The sequence below is a fragment of the Tauraco erythrolophus genome, chromosome 8 (genome assembly GCF_009769465.1).
Source record: "Tauraco erythrolophus isolate bTauEry1 chromosome 8, bTauEry1.pri, whole genome shotgun sequence".
NCBI lineage: Eukaryota > Metazoa > Chordata > Aves > Musophagiformes > Musophagidae > Tauraco > Tauraco erythrolophus.
Window position 1 is genome coordinate 39,579,884 of NC_141472.1, and position 19,872 is coordinate 39,599,755.

At 38.7% G+C, this 19,872-nt stretch overlaps 1 protein-coding gene across 1 annotated transcript in view; it reads right to left on the reverse strand.

The window, feature by feature from the left end:
* Positions 1-19,872, reverse strand: part of LRP1B (LDL receptor related protein 1B) — a 583,373-nt gene that overhangs the window by 451,933 nt on the left and 111,568 nt on the right. Inside the window, exon 3 of the mRNA XM_086616175.1 lies at positions 15,562-15,699. Coding sequence (XP_086472301.1) covers positions 15,562-15,699 — 138 coding nt within the window. The remainder of the gene's footprint in view (positions 1-15,561; positions 15,700-19,872) is intronic.

A 19,872-nucleotide genomic window follows, 5' to 3' on the forward strand; every position in this document is an offset into this window, starting at 1 on the left:
CACAGACCAGATTCCCTCTATCAAGTCAAAGTTTTCTCTGTGACAGAAAATTTCCAATCCCTGACAAACCAGCTATGCAGGGAATTAGGAAAGGAAATAATGAAAGATAGAAAACACAATGGTCAGTATGAAAGGCAATTGTCTAATGTGCCAAGAACTCCATTTCATACAGACAAATTAGACATTTTGTGTCTTTCCAGAACATCAATACGCCTCTTGATTTTCTTAAAAATATCAAATACCTACAATTTTTAACACAGGTTTTATTTTTTGAAACCATTTTGACAAGAAATATGAATGAATATTATGAATTCGCAACAGTAACAAAAGCTTTCTCCTGCAGTGTTTGGGATTTTGTATCTCTTTTTTCCCTGAAAACATCCATCTTCTGATGAATCTCTGAGGATCCTAGAGAAATTTTAGAACTATATTCTAAAAGTAAATTACACTGCAGCTGGTAACACACATTTCTTTTAAAATAGCATATATGGACTGAGGTAAAAAGAATTTGTAACCTTCTTTACAATGGCATGGCTATTTATTTCGGGTAACATTAGATGTGCTCTCAAACGTTCCTACCAGTCATACTCATATATCAGCATCAGTGGTAATTTCCTGCCCACTGAATGGTCATCCATTGCAAACGAGGGGAGGACACCCCAGGAAGAGTAACGATGCACTGGGAAGAAGATTCCCCACTTGAGCTCTGTGATTTCAGAAGCACAGTGCTCTTCCTCCTCCCTAGAGCATTTTCCAGCCTGGACCCACAGGTCTCCTGTCCCTCAGCACCACCTCCACTCCCTCCACAGCCAGAATGTACTCGATCAACTGGCATGTCTTCCCAAGTTCATCATCCAACTGTGCTTTGCAAGTAGCACAGACAACTCACCACAGTAATATCACAGAGAGAAGGCACCTCTGATCCAAACGCAGGGAATCTTCAAATTCCTAACATACCTCGTGTTTTGTGAGACCTTAATTTCCAGTGATTATTTTAAACCTTTGTCACAATTAATAAGATCTATTTTTCCAAACTTCTAGGTTCTAATTCTATAATGTATTGCCTGACCTTTCTCTAAAGCAAACATTTCTATGTACAATATGGATTTAGTGGAGGTTTCTGTAACTCTTCTGCAACTCTCTTAAAATGCATCAGTATGGAAAGAAAAAAAGAAAAAAAACACACACACACACAAAAAAAACAACCCCAAAGTATACATTCTTCGTATTTAAAAGGGCAAAGTTTCTCTGATGTTTTACTAAAAAAGATAATACAAAATTGTTTTAAAAATTCACTTCTGACTTTCTAATTTACAAATATTTTAGTCTCCTGTATACAGCAAAATTTAAAACCATTTATAGAGTTTTTTAAAAACTCCCCAACTTGTTGGATAGTATCTATTCAGAAAGAACAAAATCAATTATCATGTTATTGTTTCCTCTCACACATTTTTCCCCCAAAAAAAGTCATTTTTAACATTCAGATGCAAGTACCTTCCACAAATAAAAAACATCCGTGTTGGCTATGTTGAAGCAAACTCCCTGCTGTGCCAAAAGTACCTATGCAACAGTCTTGGTCACTGGTAGCTCGCCTGAGAAAAATCTAAGTAAAAACTGAGTAAGTACTCAGGCTGTGCCTCAGACTGACAGCTGAATCCCAATCATCAACTCCACCAGAATCTACTTGCACTAAGTCCATAAATAACAAGGTCTTTAGAAATACATATATACTACATATAACTGCTACTACATTCTATAGTACATTCTACTACATATAACTGCAGTAGAATCTATAAAATCCTCATTGTCATCTTATTACTAATGCTAAAGTTTGTTCTGATTATAGTTTCACAAATGTTGGAATTACGAATACACTAGCATCAGTTATGGTCACAATTTTGGGTATGACAGGACTTCCCAGAGTGAGTGGCAATGATTAGTAGCTTTTTAAAATTAAAACTACATTTTCTACAGCGCAGGTCAGATCATAGCGTAGTAACTCCTCTGCACGTAATTGGCATGGGATGGTTGAGGGTTGAGTAGAGTCCACCTCTCCACTAGGTGAACATCACTACCAAGGATGAGAGCTGGTAAGGGGAAAGCTATGAGGTCTGTGGCTGCCGACTCACCTTTTCCCATGTTCAGGAGCAGGGTAAGACTACGTGCAAACTCCAGCTGGTATGTGTACAAGCTGGGAGGGAAGGAGAATAGTTAAAAGCTGCTCTTGTTCTCCTGTTCAGGTTTCTCACTTGCAGCAGTCATCCAGTTAGCCCCAAAAATGTGTCTCACAGGAGGCAGTGATGGCAATCCAAAAGCAGTAAAACTTGTGCCAATGAACAAGAAATTACAAAAACAAACAAACAACAGACAAACAAACACAAAACTGCCAAAGGAACTCCCAGTAATTTCTACTTGAACTACATGTTTTCAGATTTTGCAGAGTCTGTGACTTGTTCATCCAGACCTCAAAATCAAATTGAAACACCAAATAAATTCTGGAAGACGCAACAATTTACTAAACTGCTACAGCTTTTCCATGCTTCTACCACCAAAAAATGCCCACAATGGGAGACAATAATAAATCTCACTAAGAATCGGTTGCTAATAACAACTCATTTTGAAGGCAGATAAATTATTTTGGAAGTCTAGAACTCCTAATCACGCTCTTTGTCAAGTCCTTAAACGCACAGCTGTGCCTTCATTAGGGGGAAAAAGAGAGATGTGAGAAGCACTTTCCCAGCTGAAGTCAGAAGCAAAGGCCTGCAGATGTACCCATTAGCAAGAATTGTATTTCATTCACATTACTTCTTACTTGGTAGACGATTGTAACTCGTGCTAACGTGAGCCAACGGCAATTCCTGCCTTCATTTACAGTCCATATATTGAAGAGAACTTGCTGAATCCTTTGGTGAACACTGACAGAGGCTTTATTAACACCAACAGACTGACTCGCCTTATCCAAGACTGGAGGGCTAAATACTTTGAAAGCACTACAGTTCCTTTTACAAGCACTTTGGGGTGGGCACAGACATCTACGGAGCTGGAAACAGCCCCATTGCTGGGCAGGTCTATGTGAATTTATATTAGAGCCAGCTTCTCCCTCCTGCTGCATGCTGGGAACTTGCATATGATTTCTGTACATCCTTAGGTATGTAGCATACGTATTATGAATATCCTTAGGTATGCAGCAAGGGTTCCTTCTGACTTAGTGACCAGTCTTAAGAGTATCAAGGGCATTTTGCAAATGGCTCCTCCCACCTGTAGACCCCTTTGGCATCAGGAGGAAAAAAATTCCTGGACTGGCAGAACTAGTTTTTATTAAATGCAATGTATGGACTTTTTAAGGTATATAAGTCATGAGATTGCAAATTTTTGCATTTAACAGGAATTGTTTGTTAGTTCTCACCTTCTACAAATTTAATATTTTTAGCACTGGAATGAGTCACGTCTTTACAACAGTTTCAAGACAGTATCAAGAAACTTGGCACATACTGGTGGACTTCAAAACAAAAAGTTTTCAAATAGCAGAAAGCCTGATTTTCTGTGGGGATCATGTAAGGGCATTTTTTTGTCTTTCATCTAGTTCTTTGTAAACCCAAATAGGAAACATATGTAGAAACCAGTAACCTTGTCAGCAGGAGAGGAGGCATCCATGATCCCCATTTTACTTCTGAACAGTAATCCACATCATGTCACTAAAAGGTATGTTGCTATTTAAAGCATTTTTTTCCATTAAGCTCAAGAGGGGGAAATTACAGTTTGAAGATCACTGTGTTTTATCTTTTCCTCTAATACCAGACATTATGACCAACATGAGATTTGGTTCAGGTTTGTGTATTCTGCTCTTCTCTAAAAATCAAAACACCTAGCTCCCACGTTAGGACAGGAAGCAAGCCCAGGTTTTCCTCAAGGGCTAGTATAGCATTTTACATTTTTAGGCATCAGAGGATATCAAGTGTTGTTGTTTACCAGCAGGAAGAAGCACGGGCCTCACACTGTATCCACTTAAATTTATGACTAATTCTCTGATTATTTTTTAACATAAAATATTAGTGTCAGTTCACAGCAGAAAGCAGAACAGTTGCACTTCACACAAGTATTTTTAATTACAATGTACCTTAAATGCGAGTACTCAGGATGTCAGAACAGTTTTGGTTTTATGTAACTGTGCACATTTTATGTAACAACTTGCAGAACAGAACTTATTCCCGTCCTGTTTTATCCTCCTGATGCCACTGCATGTCATTAGTTTCAGAATTTAAAACTGTGTTCATGGCTTTTCTATAGAAATCAACTCTCATACCTAAAAATTATCTGCACATACGTGTTTCATGCCATTCTTCTATCACTTCATTGTCTTCCAATGAGGTAAAAAAGGTCATATTTGCTAAAAGGCAACTAAATCATTTGCTACTTCAGAACTGTGAACTATTCTCTTTTTAATCTGTAAGTCTATGTCACTTTCTACAATACTGCCTTGATCCCAGATGGAACTGTTCTACCATAAATATTTAAAATAGAAGATAAACTGTGACTTCACATTGTTTTTATTTTTGTTCAAGAATTTAGTTTAGCAAGTAAATCAAGATCTGACTGCTCATTAAATGAAGATGTTTGTTTTTAATAAATAAAGTATAAGAGTCAATAACAAAGAATACAACTAAACAAATGATCACAAAATGATGACACAACCAGTCCAGGCAACAACCCATTATTTTGGGACAGCTGTTGAAATCATCTTAGAGTAACACTGAGGTAGCATGTCATGGCAGTACCTTATTATCATGTTTAAAATTAACGACAGATTCAGATTGCTCCTTCAAGTACCAGAGCTTTATCCTAAAAGCAGGGGAAAAAAAAAACAACAAACCACACAAAACTGCAAGAAATAGCTTATGAATAGGCAGAGTGTGTTCCAGATTCCCAGAAAAAGGTAGCAGGGCAACGAACAGCTCTTGCCCTTCAGCAGAGGACATTTCCTCCTTACGTATGTCCTTACATTCCTCCTTACGTTTTCCTTTGGGAAAAGTACCTAGGTCACGGCTCCAGTGTCCTTACTGGACTCCTTTACTCCAAAAAAATCTTCTGGGGGTCAGTGGGCTTCGTCTGGGACCCTATAACCTTCATAGCTGTGTTAGAGGTGTTTGTAACTGATACAAAGAGCTGCCTTTCCCATAGGCAGATGGATTCACTGCTGCTAAAATTCTAGGAGATGCACATCATTAAAAGAGGAAAAAAAAGTCAATTAAACCAGTGGCAGGTCCTCCATCTGATGCATGATTTTGAAAGAGGCTATCAAATATGCAAGACCATTAGAAAATAAAAAAAAAAAAGTACCTTAGACAGCAACAAATTGTGCTGAATTGCCTGCTGGTAATTAAAAAGTGCATTTGTTTAAAAGACCATACATAGTTCTTAATGAGTGAGGACTCTGACCTTCTATAGCAGGGTGAAGAGATGTATTTGGGGCTTGAAGTACTATAAATGAGTCTTTTATTTTAAAACCCAGACATTTTTTCTCTGGCTAATCTGGCTCTGGGAACATGACATCAGCTGTTATGGAACCTCACATGAGAGTGGAAACCAAGCTGCATCATGAAGGGTTCAGAAAAGTGTCGCTGTGCATCGGATAAACCTATTTTTGGAATCACAATCTGGTCTGCTGCTAATTCCTCCTCTTCTCTAATCTTAGTGGTCATCGTTTCCTTTGAGAAGATGTGAAGCTGACAAGGGTCCATTGTTCCATTAATCCACCCCACGTATAAGCTATCTTATCTTCCAAACAGAATTTTTATTACTTTGCTACACGTAAATGGATTTTAAGAATGACTGGATAGACAAAAATTATTTCAGAAAGATGCTAAATATAGTCTCAGAAAGTTTGATTTCATAAAATATGTTTTACCACAATATCTCAGAGCAGCCGATACAACCATAGCAGCCTTATTCAGCAGTCTCACGCCAGAAAACGTTATTGTTTGGCACAGTGGCTCAGGATCACACCTTGAACTTTAATATGGCTCATCCTTCTCCGGATGTAGCATTTTCCTACAGGTTCTTAAAATAAATTAAAAAAAAAAAAACACAAAAAACCCCCAACCAAACCAAATCCTTTTGTAAATGCTTAAAGAGCACCTGAATACAAGTTCAAAAAAATTTTTGGTCTGGACAGCCCCAGTCCAAAAGCCTGAAATAACGGGAATATTGTCATTAATTTCAGTAGGATTCAGGTCTCATCCAAACCATTTTTTTTTTTTTTGAATTCTAGCACACTGATTATTTTAACAAGTGTCTTCATGCTTGAAGAAGTTGTTAATTAACTTAACTTGAGAGGACATTATGTGCATAGAGAACAGTAAATTAGGTCTATATTTCCTTGGCATAATGTGTTAGGTTTAAAAAACCCCAATATTAGTAGAAATTATTGATCTGTCTAATCTGCTATATGACAACAATAGAGATTATGTGATTCACATGCATCCCAATTCTATTACGCTTATTTAGTGAAGAGTACTGAAGCACAAATCAGTATCCTCTATATCATCTGCAAATTTTCTGAACTTCACAGTTTCAGGTGATTTTTGTCTCTCTTCAAATTTCAGGGAATGGAATTTTTGCAGTATGTAGCATGGAAGTATGTGTTTCTTCAATTCAAAATCTGTAAGAATACGATGATAAATGACAACTTTTGACCATTTAAAAGGTATGTTGCGTACTATCTGGCATACTGGTACGACAAGTGGTATGTGGAGCAACTGCGGTAAAATCTGTGATGTTCTAAAGGACCAGCTCCACCAAGCAGAGACACAAAGGGCTGAGAGTGTGACTACCACAAAGAAACGCCGACGAGCCATACAGACTGATACTACTGCACGCACAGCAGCGATGCTTTCAACACACTCGTTTTCACCAACAAGAAAACATTCACAGGTTAAGGAGTCTCCTGGCAAACTCTTGTTTTCTTACACGAGTCAGCGCAGCGGGAACACGTTCCTACTCTTTGACGTACATATTTCCAAACAGAGAGCACTGACTTAAAACAGGTCTGCTCTACTAGCCCTCCTACAAAGGACTATGCTGAACCTTTTTATTGACTGGTCTCTGTATTTTCTCAGTTTTTGTTCTTACTTGATTGCTTCCAGTACTTCTTCTTACTTGCCATTTACTGTCTGAACTTTCCCATGGTACCACTTCTTTGTCTTTTCTTTCTCCACAATTTTTAACTCTTTCTATGTCATCTCACAGTACTTCAATCTGTACATTTCACACGTAACTCAAATTATAGGTGTTACTCCTGTGTAACAAGGGTATACTTTTGACAAAGTGTATTTTATTATATTATAATAAATTGTATTTTCTTGACAAAGATTTTTGCGGAGAAAAGATGATTGAAACCTTTCAGAGAGGATATAATGAATTCTGAAAATCAGTTTTTGTATGCTCTGTGCATGTTCTTGCTTCTGAGTGGAAGACCAAGAGTTATTTCTCAAAGTGTCAAAGCAAACTTCTTCACATCACTGAGTATTATCAATCTCACTTAAGATTGCTGGTGACATCTTGACTTGTTTATCATAGTCTAAGAAATGATGGTAGCTTTTAATTTTTAAACTATATTACATGATTTGAAAATGACTTAGACTTTTTGATTATACAGTTTCATGAGCTTAAAATTGTAAATGCAAGAAGTGGGATGCACTGAGATATTAAAGTCCTTGTCTAGAAGAAAAAAATATGAGTTCTTTTTTTCGGCTATAAATGATATTGTAGGAAAAGGCAGAATACGGTGTCTTCTGTATATACATGGCCAGGGAGGTGGATGTTGTGTAGAGGCATATATATTCCAGATGGGACTACATCTACCCCAACTCCCAGAATTTACCCACTTTAGTTAAAAATACAAAAATAATTGTTGAGATGGGAACAAGTCAGAGACCTGAATTGACCCTTTGACATGATAATCACAATGAACCACCCTGGAGCTTCAAGTATTTGCTCTAATAAATGCTTAACTGTTTATTCCACAGAAAAGAGGGCCACAAGGAGCAAAAGCACCCCCCATGCAGAACATGTGGTAATTTCCTTGCTTGTTTATTCACCTTGGGAAGATAAGGAGCTGGGAAGACAAATCCCCTCAGGCAGGGAGTGAAAGAACTTGAAACCGAGTCTCATAATTTAGCTTGGCTGAGGACTCCTGGGGCAGAAAACTGACAACTGCACTTCTGACAAATTATGTGATGCTAGCCCCGGAATTTGCTCCTTCTTTTCTTCTTTTCTGTCTTCAATTTGATATCATTCTGTAAATTTAGGTCAACTTTATGAATAGCTTTAGGAGGACCAAAACCATGTTTTCCAGCACACATGCCTTTCACTTAATGTTCTTCATCACTTCAAACAACACATTGCCCAATTATTTTCAAACTGTTGATATGATCAATGACTACGCAAATAATGTCACTGAAATAAGAGACCATGGAAATTTAGTAATCACACATTTTATTGATGGACAAGTGCCTCAGATGCATTTTTCCTCACCAGATATAATTTTACTATTAGTCAATGTGAGGAATACTAATTTAATTCTTACCATATAGGTCTAAATTTAAAAGTTTTTGTGTACTCTGAAAAAGAAAAAATGCTCAAAAAGAAACTGAAGAAAGCACTACTCCTGAAGAAGATTTTAGTAAATCTGAGCTATCCCCTACACCCCAAATATTGGTAACAAGCTGAAGATAAACCTTTTGCTTTTGTTCTCCCTATGCCTCAAGGTTACTAGCGTTCCATAAGCATTTGGTGTCAGGCCCTAGTTTCTCCTTACGGAAAAGCCGTCTCCGATACCCATCTATCGAAAATGCAGTTAAGATATACTCTATGATGGGAACTAATGGGAGGTGGGCAGCAGCTACAATTCCTGCTTGTGGGGTGAGTTTATGAGTGTCAGGTTTTTTGTCATGTGAATATATCTGGAACTCCTGATATACAGATTACGCCCGAAGTATTTATCTTGATAAAAGTACTTTGAAATTCATTTGTACAAAAAAAATCATCTTACATTTCTTACATAAGATAATTCCTGTAACAGGGGAAAATAAACCGGTATCTATACACACGAATCAACAGAAAGATAATAAAAATTGTTGAGTTAAATTGAAAAGGGGATGCTCACAGTAAAAGCTCAAATGTTTGTTTTCTTTTCTCAATAGAGGGCAGCCTCAAAACAGTAACAGCAGGCAACAATAAACGCCATTTAAGCTAAATCCCTAGAAGTAGAACAAAGCTTTCTCAGATCATTCCATCGCATCTCCCTACAACACTGATAGCTGTTTCCATCAGGTTTGCACAGCCCTAAACACGAGCCAGTTACCTATCATCGCGACTAACTGGCCCTCCTAACTACCATGGTCTTGTTTACGATATGACACAGTAGCGTATCTGCTACAATTTGTGCACTTTATTAAGCAGCAGAATCATAGAAAAACTGGAATGCTGGCGTTATTATCTTTACTGCCCTCTCTCATAAGGAAGATTAAAAAGAGCTCCACGGTGCAAACATTCAACACTGCATTTCCTGCTGTAAACATGGCTTCCTCGACCTTGAAGGAAGTGGGTGTATTTAAAACGTGTGTGCTAAATAGGAAAACTAATCAGTATTTGTATTCAGGGACACCATAGTAGACTAACACTTGATTTTGCCAGTAAGAAACATTCTCCAATGTTTTCTCTCAGGAAATTTAATACTGCAATAGATTGAAATGGAAATATTGATTGGGAGCAGACAAGACATACATTGCTCCTTGAATGGACAAGATCACAACACTCTATACGAACTGTGTACTACATATTGATCTCTTAACGTATATTATTATCATATTTGGTCAAACATTCAAATTCTACACTTAATTTGCTACATAGACAATGCTGATACCTTAACAATGGTGTCCATTGTGAATTCTGGCCTAAAAATATCTCTTTAGCAACAGCCCGTAAAAGGTGGAATGAAATCACTCAAACGTCTTCCACTGCTTTATCCCCCTGCCAGCCACCTTTAATTTGCTTCACTGCAATAAGATTCTGTGATAGAAAGTTATTAAATCACCAAGCCCATGGCTTCTTTGTCTTGACAGCAGAATAGACTAAATGACCTTGGCTAATTTCAATGAGCCACATCACGCTCTATTAAGGCAAAAAGATGGGAAAGAGAGTAATATACAAGAAATTGGGTATTTGGATGGTGAAATGAGGAGATACAATAAAACCAAAAAAAAAGCAAAACAAGCCTTTGCTCAGACAAATGTAGCTATTTAATAGCAGCTCTGTTCCAAAGCAAAAATATCTATGGTCGTCTTATTTTAGTGCTTGCACTTTTCTCTTTTCTGCCTTATAACCACAAGCGAAAAGCTCGATGCAGAACACAGAGCAGTTGCAGAGGGAATCATTTTCAATGTTACCTGATGGTTTCAGCAGCCCCACTGGTACCTCCGGAGCACTGTGAGATTTCCTGGGAGTTCAAGGATTCAGTAAACTGATGTGACACTTTGTACATCACAGTCTTAAAGGAGGACTGATTTAAGGCTTGTCAGAATAAACCAAGTGAGTTTACAGGGATTTCTTTTGCAGGTGTGCACCACTTCTAGAAAGGTTCTCAGGAGAAAATGGTGGGAACATTTATAATTCTAGACTAATCTAGTTAATTTCTTTGTTACCTTGTTACATGACTTCATAAGAAAGAAAAAAGAAGAAAAAAAAAGTAAGACCAAGATCTAAACGTAGCTCCATAACTTTCAGGTTTATAATTTTGCTTCATTCTTGAAATGCCTTAAGTTTCCATAAAACTCTGAAATTTGTAGTTTTCCCTCTGGTAAACACTACTTAAAATCTCCCAGTGTTCCAGCTGTAGAAGTGCCAGAACAAAACCATGATTCAGTAACAGCAGCATTTATCTTTGTCTTATGATAACAATTCATTCAAAAAGTCTAAACAGAAAAATAATACTCTGATTATAGGCTGCTACAAACATAACAATTATTTGGCCAAATCTTCTGTATGTGTGTTCTGCAGTCTGTTAATACTAAATGATCCAGAGTTTGCCTTTGTATATTTTATTGACTAGAGATTATGGCTCAAATCACAGTTAACAAAGATCCAAATAATGTGAAGACTTGGAAGGATTCTATGAAATCTGTTATGTTCAGTCAAAATTTCAGTTTTAATAAAAAAAAAGAAAATATCTCAAGAAACCTCTGTGATGTCTCCTAGATCACCTCTCCAGTCCTATAAAAAGCCTTTTCTAAAATTCATGGGAAAGTTTTTGTAATTCTCTAGAAATCATCTTAAGGATATATCTAATTCTCTACCTACTCAAGACCAGGTTACGCCATCTAATCTGTGACAGGTATTTGTCTAAGCTGTTCCTACAACCTTCAGGGGGAAAAAAAAAAAAGAAAAAAAAAAAGAAAAAAAAAAAGAAAAAAGAAAGAAAAAAGAAAGGAAAAAGAAAGGAAAAAAAAAAAAAGAAGTATTTTAACCTTCAGAAGACCCCAAAATCAGAGGCTGGAGCAAGCTGTAGACACATGACACCTGCTTTAACTGACCATAGCCAGTCTCAGTCCCACACCAGCGATATCCCTGGCGAGCTCAACAAGGGCTCACTGATACGGGGCTTGGATGAACCATGGGAAGGAAAAACTTAGAGATAAATAACTCTATTTAAGAACTATTCGAGAGTTCAGTTTGCAATACTTTGGTGACTCCCACGTGGCAGAAGACTCCTCAGCTCATTGCATGGCTGAGCTTTAAAAATGGTTGAAAATGCAACTGAAATAAAGACCTGGTTCACAAAAGAAACCTGAAGAACTGCATTAAAGAAAGGAATTGAATTGCCCAGAGCAGCTCCAGATCAGTCTTCTACCAGAACTACTCACGACTGGGTCTACTCTTGGCATTGCTAAATTTTATCTGAGCCTTATCAAGGCTCCACATGGCTGATGGGAACAAACTCCCCCATTCAACAGGATGGGATCCTGGTAAAATTATCTGATGAATCTCGGAAAACTGAAAAGCCCCAGCCCCAGCCTACGCTTTACAGGAGGGGTTAGTATATACTTTGATCCCTTGCTTATTCAGCCTCTCTAAAGCATTATTTAGTCAAAAACCAGCAAAGAATCCAAATGACCAAATACAGATGTCTCATCATTATTATATGCTGCGAGTTTCAGTTTCAGTGAACGACGCACCCCTTCTCCTCTGAAGGACACTGAGACACATAATGTAAAACAACTATACATAATAAAACATTTTTTATTTCATATTGCCACAACCTCTCGCGAATTTATGCATCGCATTCACCAGCAAAAATGCATATGTGCCCGAAATAAAAGATGATGAGACAGGAATGTCATTGTATTTACTACTATTTCCTTGAAATTTCACATACATTACCATTTCGCACTGCAGATATGATCATATTTTTACTTGCCAGGGAAAGGTGCAGGCCTGAATATATCTCTCAAAGATCATAACACAATGAATTAACATAAGAATGTTAAATTTAGAGAAAGAAATTAGAATAGTTCCAGTTAATGAATGCTTATACTCCGTTTGGTTTTAATCATTATTAGAAGCTTTCACCCCTGTGGAGTTGTGACCTGTACGCTGAAATGGCCTTTGTCATGGTCACACACCCCATCCTTCATATCATAACTTATTTTCTGGTGCACAGACCGTGACTTATTTACACAGCACTATCACTGCTGCTAGCAGGAGATTGTTTTAACATAGTCAGCTCTGTGACTAACTGAGTTTTTAAAACTAAATATTTCAAACTGCTATTATCTTCTTGATCAATCAAAAATTTCATATGAATGATGTTAATTAAAGAGGAAAATACTTAAAATGACGTTTTTGTTACTAATGTCAAGAAAAACCTATTTGCATAGACTTCCAAAGCAACTTTGGCCGCACAGATGATCTAAAAAATGATTTGTTATTCAGGACTTAGAAAGATCAACAAGAGAATGACTCAACAGTTGCCCATGCATTGTTCTGATATGCAGATATAGAGGGAGAATAATTACACCTATACTGCATTCATACCAAGGATCTAATACATAGGAATGTATCATAATGACATATTAGTGGAAGTTTTTAGTATCAAACTACATGATCATAATGTAAAATTATTGTTTTCTCTACTCTTTGACTTTGTTGATAGAAATGTATCTGCTAATAATTTAAAGAACTGCCTCTAATAACCAAGTCAAAATACATAATTGCTATAAAAATTAATATTAGCGAGCTGTTAATCATTTACTAGATGAGGTACCGGGACAAAACTTTAAGTTCTTAATAAAATCTAATATAAAAGAACTTCATTATCTATATGTTCTGTGTAGTTTAGAGCAAATGTTTGTTTAGTATATTTTACTAAATTCTATAGTAATTTATTAGAGTAGACAGTAATTTTACCATTGGGAAGTTTTCATATTCATATATGATAATAAAGAAAGGACTGGGAATAAACATGAACCTTACAAGGTGTATCTGAGCATAAATTAAAAGGGCATGAATAAAGATCAGGTATTTTACGTGCTACCACCTTCCAAAGGATAGGTTACACATACAAAATGTTACATATGAAAACCAAACATACTTCATTTACACTAACATAGGATTTCATTTTTAGTCTATTTATTTTTTCTGAGTCCATTCATCTACTAATTTATAGAGTTCAAACACTATAAAAATACAAGAGAGCTATAATTATTCAGCACTGGAAGTTTTTAATCCTCTGCCATTTAATCAAGAGTAATTTATACAAACATATGAATCACTGAGGAATATACATATATTATATGTATATTACATAGACATACATACAACAGTGCTGAATGGATCCGTCTTGTTCTCTGAAAAACGCCCATCTGCAACTTCAGAAAGCTTCAGAATGGGCCAAATACTGCTTCGGCCAGTTTCACTTTTGGGGGGTTTTGGCTGCTGGCATCAGTGCTAAAATCAATATGCTGACACAAATTTTGATTTTGTGGAATGCTCACTGAACAAAGACTATACAAAAGTAGAGCCTTCAAGAAATGAAACGATTCCTATCACTACCAATAAGAATTGTCATATATTCTATGACAGCCTGTATCCTCACCTGGTTATATAAAAATAGCTCTTTGTAGCTTTGTGAAGTCAGCAGTATCACACTGATTAATTCCAGCTGGCATTTTCTTTTTTCTTATTCTAGCGTGGGTTTTTTCCATATGACTTATTTTGGTGCAGGGTTAGATTTTACTATGACAGTTCTAGAAATATGTCCACATAAACTTTCAAACTCTGATTTAACTTTCTAAACTATACCATTAATTGTATCTCTTACTGTGTATTGTCACATTGGATTGCAGCAGAAGCCCCAGGACCTGTCCCTGAGTTTCTGGTTTTGAACATGAGATCTGTTGAGGATCATCAACGTTCGTTTGCCTAGCAGTAAAGCCTACTGACTGAAAATAACTGACATGTTAATGGCTCATGGTATCCCAGATTTGGGCTTAATATGGTAGCCTTCTCACTATCCTCAAGGTAAAACTCAGCAAGTCTTCTGAGCAGTAGAGCTGAGATATTAAAAAAGTTGACCTACACCAATTTCTGCTTCAGATTTCTCATTGCCAGAATTTGGTAACTACTCTCTAAAACAGTAGATTATTAGAATAAGACAATCCGAGGGCTGGAGCACCTCTGCTATGAAGACAAGCTGAGAGAGTTGGGGCTGTTCAGCCTGGAGAAGAGAAGGCTCTGGGGTGATCTTATTGCAGCCTTCCAGTACCTAAAGGCGGCCTACAGGAAAGCTGGAGAGGGACTTTTTGCAAGGGCACGTAGTGATAGGACAAGGGGCAATGGATTTAAACTGAAAGAGGGCAGATTTAGATTGGATATAAGGAAGAAATTTTTTTATAATGAGGGTGATGAAACACTGCAACAGGTTGCCCAGAGAAGTTGTAGATGCCCCATCCCTGGAAGTGTTCAAGGCCAGGTTGGATGAGGCTTTGGGCAACCTGGTTTAGTGGAGGGTTTCCCGGCCCATGGCAGGGGGGTTGGAACTAGATGATCTTTGAGGTCCCTTCCAACCCAAACCATTCCACGATTCTATGATTCTAAAACAATGCTCATAGCAGATCTGATCTATTTTTCAGTGTTTTTCTTTGGTTTTTTTTGTTTAAACAAAAGTTATAAGAAATAAAATATTCTGGCACACAGTGTGCTACCCAGTCTTTGCTCTCTAAGAAATAGCTTCCTCATTCTTTTTTCACTATAACCATTTCCATCATACAAGCTTACTAACCGTCGAAGTCTGAAAATCTGCGCTTTTGACTTGCATTTCCTTCACACAAAATATTTTTCAAATGAACTTGAAACATACATTAAAATATGCCTCTACCAATCCACCTTCTTTTTTATATGTGTTCCCAAGAATAAGGAAGTTCTGGTTTTCCTTGAAATCAAAATAAAAATAAAAAGAATGGTAAACACTTCAGGTTAAAGCATTTTTTCCTCAGCAAATTTACTCACCCCGGCAATGTACTCCTTCGTCGTACCCGTCAGAACAGTCATAAACACCATTGCAGAGCTGGGACAGGTGAACGCATTTGTTCGTGCCGATGCACCCAACGTAATTCGGGGTGCACTTGAAATCTGCCTCCTCGGGACCTAAAAAACACACAGAAAATTTCTTACACGTACTTCTATATCTACAACGAGGCAAAGAATGTTCTGTATTGCATTTCCATTTTAAAGCTAAGGGCAACACTCCATGTATTAATCCATTTTGCAGATTTTTAGTGCATTCTCATTGCTGTGTTTAGGACAATTAAAATCATCACAAAATGATTAGCGCAACTGAAAGGAAATCAATGGGTCAGAGAGGATTGTTTCCCAAAATACAGGTGTTTTACAGATGCTAAAATTAAGCTTTGCAAACATTAAAAAGTATCATAAAATTTTCAGTTGCCTTGTGAATATCATATCAAGAGTAACAGGTACCAGTATTTACATTTACTGTTGTGTTATATAGATAATTTTAGATATTTATGAAATTACATATAAATATTTCATCTTTATGGCTGCATTTGATAAGAGAAACTGTTCCTCCAGCCCAGGTGTCTATGTCTGAAACCGCACAGTACAGAACAGTAGGGAGAGGATACGGATGCTGTGATTGCTCCCTTTGGGATCCCATCCTGACTACAATCACTCTGTGACCCCTTATCTCTGAAGTGTTGAGCACAGGGATTTTTGAGGAAGTTCAGGGATTCTTGAGGATCGATTCTGTTTATCTTTTAGAGAGGGTTCTGACTGATAAAAAAAACCCCAAACAACCCAAACACGATTTCACATGATAAAGACTTTGAGATTTTTAACACACTGCAAAGAACATTCAGAGGTCTGAAGGGTTTAACTCATTTAAAAGATGAATCGTAATTTATACACAGTACATGATTAGTTACACAGAGACTGAAGGTGTGGAAATTTTTCAGGAAACAAATTAAAGCCCCTTGATTGCATGTGTTGCAGCCCTGAGTCTGTGCTAAACTCTGACAGCTTTTAACAGTCCTCAAGGGGAAACATGCCCTGGGATGCACTGTGCTCAAGCACAATATACTTCCACCTTCTCCGAGGCACTAACTCCAAGACATAGGACAGAAATCACAGGCAGTAGCTGAAAGCTCCCTTGTAAGAGGGAAAATCTCAGCTTTGGCTGATCTGGTCTCTTGAAGTCAGCAAGAGAAAGCAAAGGAGAGCTAGGGAGAGAATTTATGATTTCAATAACAAATACAGATAGCTCTTAGCACAGTCAATTAAGGATATGGTTTAATGGGGATTAGGGATGGTTGGACTTGATGATCTCTAAGGTCTTTTCCAACCTAGAAATCTATGAAATCTATGAAGTAAAAATCCTAATTTAAAAATCTTGTCCCAATCAGAATCATAGAATCAGAGAATGGGACACCTTCCACTTCCCAGTGCCTCACCACCCACTCAGAGTGAAGAATTTCTTCCTTATATCTAATCTACATCTACGCTTTTTCAGTTTAAATCCATTGCCCCTTGTCCTATCACTACACACCCTTGTAAAAAGCTCCCCCCCAGCTTTCCTGTAGGCCCCCTTTAGGTACTGGAAGGCTGCTATAAGATCACCCCAGAGCCTTCTCTTCTCCAGGCTGAACAGCCCCAACTCTCTCAGCCTGTCTTCGTAGCAGAGGTGTTCCAATCCTCAGATCATCTTCATGGCCCTCCTCTGGACCTGACCCCACAGGTCCACATCCTTATTTTGGGAGCCCCAGAGCTGAATGCAGTATTCCAGGTGGGGTCTCACAAGAGCAGAGCAGAGGGGCAGAATGCCCTCCCTCGACCTACTGGACACGCTGCTTTGGATGCAGCCCAGGATGCAGTTGGCTTTCTGGGCTGCCAGCACACATTGCCAGGTCGTGTTGATGTTCTCATCAGCCAACACTCCAAAGACCTTTTCCTCAGGGCTGCTCTCAATCCATTCTCCGCCCAGCCTGTACTTGTACTTGACATTGCCCTGACCCATGTGCAAGACCTTGCACTTGGCCTTGTTGAACTTCATGAGGTTCTCACAGGCCCACCTCTCCAGCCTGTCAAGGCCCCTCTGGATGGCATCCCTTCCCTCCAGCACATCCACAACACCACACAACTTGGTGTCGTCAGCAACATGCTGAGGGTGCACTCGATTCCTCTGTCCATGTTGCCAACAAAGATGTTAAACAGCACCAGCCCCAATACCAACCCCTGAGGAATACCACTCATCACTAGTATCCACTTGAACATCGAGCTGTTGAATGCAACTCTTTGCGACCATCCGGCCAATTCCTTATCCATCGAGTGGTTCATCTCCTTTGTCTGCAAAATGACTCTAAAAGGTAACAGGTCTCAATCATCCAACAGTGTCGATGGACAGGACAGCATGTCCCAAGGCCCCTCCTTGCCCACAATTCCTACCACCTTCACTGAATAAAAAAATTAAGCCGGACAAAGCTGCATGTTGCAATGCCTTTGAAGCAGCACATGTTTTTCCAATGAATCCTACCCAGCTGCTGCACTTTCTGAAATGTCTAATTCAAATAAAGACAAGTAGCTTTTTATCTTGTTTACTCCTCTTCCCTCTTCCTTTAACAGACAGCCACTTCTGGCAGCGTTATCAAGTGAACTTTGGGAAAAGGAATTTAAAAGTGTTCTTCTTCAAAATAATCTCAGTGCATTTTCCATCAGCGTAAGAATGCTAAGAATATAAAAGACGGATGGTGTCTTTTCTTCCCTTCAAAAGACACAATAATTCCTAGCCTTGCCAGTTGATGGAAAAATAGTCAAAACTACTGGCTGCAATTATGGTAATACACCATCTCGATGTTTCAAACATGCATACCAGGACACTGCTTGGAGGGCGAAGAGGAGAGAAGCAGCATCGCTCATGCAGTGCTGTGCAGCCCAGGAGACTCTGGCTCAGGAAACACAGTATCTGTCTCCGTGGTATTATTGCCTCTTAACAGATGGCTAAATGAGAAAAGGAAAAAGTCGAGCTGCAGAAAGGTGAGCCAGGGGCTGTGGGGCATCTCCCTGGGCTGGCAGCCACGACTGTCCCACCCCAACTGGCAGCTGGTCAGGGCAGCCCCAGCCTGGGACACAGACACCTCTGTGGCAATGAGCCATGGTGTCTGTCCATGGGCAGGGGTCAGGATCAGGCTTGGTGGGGACACCAAGGTCAGACACGGCCCTGGGATGGCCAGGCAGGGCCACAGGGATGGGTCACTGCTTCCTTCCCCAGAACCTCCAGAAGGCATGCCATGCGCAGGAGCAGACAGGCTGAAAACGGGACAGTGATTCCTTTCAGATTCAGATTTCTTTGGCTGTGGAATTGACTGGGACGGCCATTTCTGATTTGGTCACTGTGTCAAGGCTCACTGCACATTCCCAGCATGTGAGAAAGCATGGAACAAAACTGCACCGTGTTTTGGCAACACCTGTGCAGTGTACAGTGAATCTAGCTGAAGTCCCTTCAAAGAAAGTGCCCTCACTTCAGTGGGGGTTGAGAAGAGGTAAGAGAGTCCTTGGTGATATCCTCTAGCAGGAAATGATGGGATCAATCAAACAAAACTTTGGTTTTCTGCCAAAGAAGAACTGTGATAAAGTGTTAAAGGTCACTGTGTGAATTAGCAGACATTTGACCATGCACTTTTGACATGGTATCTGTCTTGAATTTGTGCTCAACCAAAAGCGAACCCACCTCGCTGCGGGCTCATGCTATACTAAATTTCTAACTAGAGAAGCTACAAGCTGATTATTTCATAAAATCACACTTGTTTAGGTTGGAAGAGACCTTGAAGAGCATAGAGTCCAATCGCTACCCTAGCACTCACTGCCAAGTCTACACTAAACCATGTCCTGAAGCACAACATCTACACGCCTTTCAAATACCTCCAGAGATGGTGACTGTTCCCACATCCTTGAGCAGCCTGTTCCAATGCTTGACAACCCTTTCGGTGAAGAAACTTTTTCCAATATCCAATCTAAACCTCCTCTGGTGCAACTTGAAGCCATTTCCTTTTGTCCTACCACTTGTTACCTGAGACAAGAGACCGACACCCACCTCATTGCAAACTCCTTTCGGGTAGAGACCGACAAGGTCTTCCCTCAGCCTTGTTTTCTCCAGGCTAAACTACTTCCACTAGTTATCGTTATAACAAGCAATATACAAGTGTTTATTAGCAAAACTTATGGATGAAAATTGTTTCATTATGTATGTTTCCTTCTTCTAGAAACACTCCCCCAAATTTAATGTAAATTAAGGTACAACGTTCTGTG